The following is a 5,937-nucleotide window of genomic DNA, read 5'->3' on the forward strand; positions in this document are numbered from 1 at the left end:
ATTTGGTTCTTTTCTCTTCTTGAAAAAAAAAATTGCAATCATTACACACTATATGTTCAGTTAAGATCACAAAAAGGTGTTTTTTTCCTATAGAGGTGCAACATAAAGGTTTTTTTTTTCTTTTTTTTTTAACCAGCCCTGAAAATGTTTAGCCAAATTGACACCACGGAAATATATCGGAAGTTAAGCCTAAGCTCTATTAAATACTTCAAAATCTAAATAAAAAAATAAAAAATAAATATATATAGACTCTATGTGTTCTTTTTTCTTTTCATAGTTGTTTGGTTATGCAGACAAACAGCTTTTAACACTCAGAAATGTCTAAAATGTTAACTTTTTTTTTTCTTCTAACAAACACTGTGGAAGGTTTGAAAGGTTGTTGGAACTCCAAGCCTTTTGCAGCCTTTTCTCACGCCTCGGTTTGCTTGCATGTCCTGTTGTTAATGAGCTGCTGATTTACAGAGTTCAATATAACAGATATGCCTTTTAAAGAAACGTAATAGCACCAACAGTTGGGGAAAACTGGTGCATTTGTATGGAAGTTTCTCATACAAGCTTTCTCTGTAGATCTCCAGCTCTGTAATACTGCATTGAACTCTTTACCAGCTATTTTACTCAGAAATAACCAAAGAAAAGTTGCCTGCAGTGTATTTATTTCGTCATGATATTAAGCTTTGTTTGTTTTTTTCTTTGATGAAACACATTTTGACAATGGCAGCAACGACTGGTTTAGCGATATTCAAAATAAACATCAGCTCGAAAAATGAAAGCTCGGTACACTGAGTAAAAACCCGGTAAACCCAGTTTGTTTGGCTGACTTCACATGAGGACGTTGGAACGTGTGTCTGGTAGTCGAAGGCCCACCAATCCGCCGCAAACCAAAACAGAGGATGCCAGGAGAATAGGGATAGCTTTGGTGATGCCAACCAGTGAGCCAAAAATCAGGTTTCCAAGCACTGCTGCCAGCTTACATATGGCGTTACAGAAGCCAAACCCGGTGCCCCTGAAGATCAAGAGAAAAAAAACAGTTAGAAGTTATTTATTTGTTAAAAAAACTACATTAAAAACGATCCACTGTTCATTCACTCACTCTGTGCTTACCTCAATGAGGACCTAAAAGGTTCCCTTATGTATAATCATATTATACACAGTTCTAGGTTTCAATAACTAATTGGTTTAATACAGACAGAAACAGATTTTAATGACATTCTGATCCTAAAAGAAAGCTTTTAATATGAAGTAGGCTTAACATTTCAATCAATTAAAGCTTCAGCTTTTCCAGGACAACGCATTGCCACTCTGAACTCATCAAAGATGGATACCTGCTCAAGCCCCAAAGCCCCAAGCCCTCACTGGTTTTCATGCCAATCTTTTTGAAAGAGCATTTAAGAGCGTTTAAGAGCATTCTTTGCATACTCACCTCCTATCTGTAGGGTATAACTCAGTGGTGACTACATCTAAGGAGTTCCACGCAGAGATGCTGAGACCGTTGTAGAGGCAGAGCATGAAGATCATCATTGACTCAGAGGTGCCGAACCAAAGGAAAAAGCAGCTTATACCCGATAGAACCATGGAACCTCCTGCAGTAAAGCACCACTATAGCTTTAGAGGCTATCATACTGTAGATGCAAAGGCTGAAATCCAGAGACCAATGTCAGAGCAAATCCTTAACCTACCCAACATGCTAAGGCGTCCAATCTTGTCCATGAGGAGAGCGGAGACAATATTTCCTGGCAACACAGCCAGCGTTCCCAAGAAGTTGACGAAGTAGACCCAGTAGGCGCTGTAGTCATCGTCAAATGTCATCTGACAGCCAGTCTTGTTGTGGTGGAAAGAGCTGTTGATCACTCTTGAGTTGGTCAACTTGGCATCGTCAATATCTGAGAAAAGCACCATGTGAAAAGGGAGTGAGTTAACGCCTCTATTGATTAAAATTCCACAGAACTCTGGCAATGATATGCCAATTTTATGGGTTAACTTCAAAATTTTGCTTTTATGAGTCACATTTAAAGGTGATTTAAAGATAAAGCTTCTTATTAGTATACAAAATATAGAACCGCATGTAAACTGTTTATGCTTCCAGTAAGTCACAGGATTTGTTTTAAGTTTTTGTTAATGGTTTTTAAAAGTATGAATGTGTTAGCTATCTTTGTGAGCTTCTCTCCATGTTTCAGCTCAATGAACAAGATCAGGAAATCATCGGACTTTAGTTGTGCCAAGATCTTTGCTTAAAACTAAAGGGGAACAAGCATCTGTAGCGTTTGTGTTGAGACTCTGGGACTGGTTTTCTTCAAATAATAATAGCCTTGTCGCTAAGCATTTTTAAGTAAATCTCACCTTTTTAACTGAAGTTATCCTTATTTTATAATTATTTTTAACTCTTTAAAGCCTGGACCATGCATTCAGTTTTCAGAGAATTCTATATTTTTCAAATTAGAGTTATCATTGAACTCTGACAATAAAATAATAAATAAGTTGTATAAGTTGAATTCGATATTTTATTTGCATCGGTTGTGATACATTAGGCATTTCTATACAATCTTTTTTAGATTTTCTGTTCATTACATGTGTCTAATTTTGTGAGTCAGGGTTTTCAAGAGCAAAAATATCACACTGATGATGCAGAGGTTGCAAAAAGTCTAAAAGTATCGAATAGGATACAATGATTCTCACTTAGTGTTTCTTTATTTCTCTTTGTATTTTGTGTATATATGTATGTGTATATGGTAATTTTGCTGACATTAACATCTATTTTAACTTTTTTTATCATTATATAAAGTTAAACAAACCCTCCAGCTGCATAATGCTGAGTCATTATACCTCAGAAAACATTCCCGATCTCCCCCAAACATCCCTCCTTTTCTCATTCTTTCTTTGCTCTTTTTATTATTTCATCGCCGTTTTGAGACAACTTGCTGGGAGCAATGAGACTTCATTTCCCAGGAGACTTTTCAGGCAACTTGACGTGGCCTCACTGTTTCCATGTTCAGCGCTTTCCCTGAGTGCTGGAGGGAGCTGTTTTTCCAGCTGGTGCTCCCACAAGGTCTGATTCAGCTCCACTTCTCTCAGATAATTTCATGCCTCTGCTGCTTTCATTTTGCTTTAAGTGTGTGTGTGTTTTTAAAGCCTTTAAATGACTTAGGAAAACCTAAGACATAAAGTCAAATTAGTTTGATATTTTTACTTTTATGTTGTTTATTTGTACATCATTATGTGATTAAATATTAAAGATGTGTTATTAATGTTTTTTAGTTTGGCATAAAGGATCAGTGATGTATCAGTACAGCACTACTTTACAAGAGTTTTCAGTGCTTTGATGCCTCGCATCAAAAGTGCAATCTGAGCTCAGTGCAGAGGTTAAGAAGTTGGATGTTTTTCGGATGCTGAGTCGAAAACAAATTGTGACAAAGAGACAAAGATAGTTCCCTTAGATACTTTTAATTGAAAAAATCAGTTAAGCTGCAATTACAGCAGCAAAGCTGAAAAAGAATTATTGAGTGAGGCCGTAAAAATCAGTTTTGCATTCAGTTAAAATATGTATTTAAAATACTTTATTTTAAAGTACATTGATACATTAATGTAAAAAGAAGAATCACTTATCATCACTGGTTAAAAAAATCTAAAAGCGTTCAACAGGGATCTGTTTTTTGTCTCCCTTTTATTCTGTAGTTGTTATAGGGATAAATTGCTTCCAACATATATTTTCATTCCTTTCTACATATTTGCTCATTTTAAGATTTCTCCTAAAATAACCAGAATTGTTTTAAATTTTCCTTTAAAAATAACTACATTCATGATTACAATAAATAAAACTGTATAAACCATCCTGGCAGCTTGTGAAAGAGTAATAGCGACCAGAATAGCTGTTTGTGCAACCCTTCATGGAAAATCCTGCCCTTATGTGTCTTTTTTTCTTAAAATAAATGGATTTGTTCTTAAATTGAGGAGATAAGAGAGAAATTTTGCCAATAGAACAAGACAAGACAAAGAAAAACACAATTATATTGTCTTATTTCAAGTGCATATTATTGAATTATCTTATTTCAAGAGTAAAAACACTCATTGCATTGTCAAACTATCTCATTTACCTACTCAAATCAAAGGTAAATACAACTTATTTAATAAATTTTTACTTATTTCAAGATAATTTTTCCAGTGTTTAAACCCCATTCTCATTTTCTCTCCAGGTTCGGCTCGTCATATCAGTTTTAAGGATGCTTCTTCTTCTCATTTTTAAAGACAGGACCCAGCATTTCATGCTTCATTATAGCTTCTTCAAATCTTTAGCAAAGATCTTCCTTAGTTTAAAAAAAAATAAAAATAAGAAAAGATGTACATGTTGCTATTTATTGCAAACCGGCCATTATCCTACTTGTACCTTAAATCTTTTAATTCTAAAATGCTTGTATGAATGACTCCAGAACCAAAAATGCTTTTATTTTCACTTTCAATAATTAACATTTAAAACACTTCAATTGTCATCAATCTTTTCAAATTTGTATTTCCTGAAGATCTAATTAGCTAGTTTTTTTCAGCATTTTGTGTGCATTTCATAGATTATAATTTATTTTAATAACAGTATTACCACCTTCCTCTGGCATTAGGATGCTATTACTTGAATGTTTTAGTTTATTTAGCCTCAGGACTCCATAAAGGAGGAAATACTGAGTCCCAAAGGAACCTTCCTACATATGTGAAAGATTTCTTTAAACAAAAAAAGCCACAAAAATAAAAACAACTCAATTGCATGCAAATGCCCAAGGCAGCAGTTATTTTTTTCCTTAAGGAGAATAGTAAGATATCTTGGGTTTAGTAGCAGACTCACCGGTGTTGTAAAAGAAAGAGTCCACAAATGTGCAGTTTTTAAAGGAGGATCCTACTGAAGACACATCTTCGAAATAGCAGTTAACAAAAGATGAGTCTATGAACGTGACTGCCTTGAACTTCATGGCGATGAACCTGAGAGGAGATAGAAAGAACAGTAAAATCCAACAAAGCAGGATTTAGACGGATATGTAACATACTCCTGATGCCAGAGGTGCAGATGCAGACTTTTTTCTCCCTTTGAAAAGATCCGTGTTTGTATTTTCCTCGCATCACCAAAGGGCAGAATTCCTATTTCCAGTAAAAGCAAAGACACCAAATGTGGTGTTCAGAGTAAATTAGCTCAGTGTATTTGGATTGTTGATTTTACAAAGTTTACTTTAAAAAAAAATTCTACATTTGAAGCTCCTTTAATATCTAAACCCACCCTAAAAATAAAAGAACCATGATAGATTTATAAAACAATTGTATATATAAAACATGTCATGATTAAAAAAGAAATCTGCTCTTTTTAGATGCTAATCTTCACATTTCCAAAATAGAAGGAGTTAAACGGAATGATAACCCTAACAGTGCTTTAGGGAGAATTCTACCAGACCTATAATTTGATGGACAAGGATCTGGAACAAAGGGTGGGTTTCCTAAAGTTTCAAGATATAGAAAGTTTGTGAAGAGGAAAATGTATGTCAGCTATGTATTAATAAATTGCATACTATCAGTAGTCCTTTATAGATATATTTTAGTATCATCGGTTTGATTGAAGATCTCAATGAAAACTGGACTTTATTTGCTCCTTAAATCTGTGTTTAATTCAGTCTGCTGCTCCATCTGCAGGTGGTGCAGGAAAACAAAACTGCTTCTTGGCTTATCTAGAGGACCAGGACAAAGGCTAGCATTTCTTCACTACAGTATGTTTTTAAATGCTTGATATTGAACACTCTTTTACATTGAAACTCTATGTCCAATCCCCCCCTCCTTACTCTCGCACGGCTCCATTGAAAACAGTTTTTTCTCTGCTCTTAAATTGATCTACAGGTGCTGGTCATAAAATTAGAATATCATGAAAAAGTAGATTGATTTCAGTAATTCCATTTAAAAAGTGAAACTTGTATA

The 5,937-nt window shown here is 34.7% G+C and overlaps 1 protein-coding gene across 2 annotated transcripts in view; it reads right to left on the reverse strand.

The window, feature by feature from the left end:
- Nucleotides 1-266: 266 nt before the first annotated feature.
- Nucleotides 267-5,937, reverse strand: part of LOC107090359 (synaptic vesicle glycoprotein 2C-like) — a 96,437-nt gene continuing 90,766 nt past the window's right edge. Inside the window, exons 9-12 of one of the 2 annotated variants that reach the window (XM_015383689.1) lie at nt 4,826-4,959; nt 1,677-1,880; nt 1,421-1,580; nt 267-1,003 (exon numbers count right to left, since the gene is read on the reverse strand). In XM_015383689.1, coding sequence (XP_015239175.1) covers nt 820-1,003; nt 1,421-1,580; nt 1,677-1,880; nt 4,826-4,959 — 682 coding nt within the window. In that variant the 3' untranslated portion in view covers nt 267-819. The remainder of the gene's footprint in view (nt 1,004-1,420; nt 1,581-1,676; nt 1,881-4,825; nt 4,960-5,937) is intronic. The other variant, XM_015383688.1, reaches the window with a different exon arrangement.

This window comes from Cyprinodon variegatus, unplaced genomic scaffold (assembly GCF_000732505.1).
Source record: "Cyprinodon variegatus isolate N-32 unplaced genomic scaffold, C_variegatus-1.0 Scaffold292, whole genome shotgun sequence".
In the NCBI taxonomy this organism is placed as follows: Eukaryota; Metazoa; Chordata; class Actinopteri; order Cyprinodontiformes; family Cyprinodontidae; genus Cyprinodon; species Cyprinodon variegatus.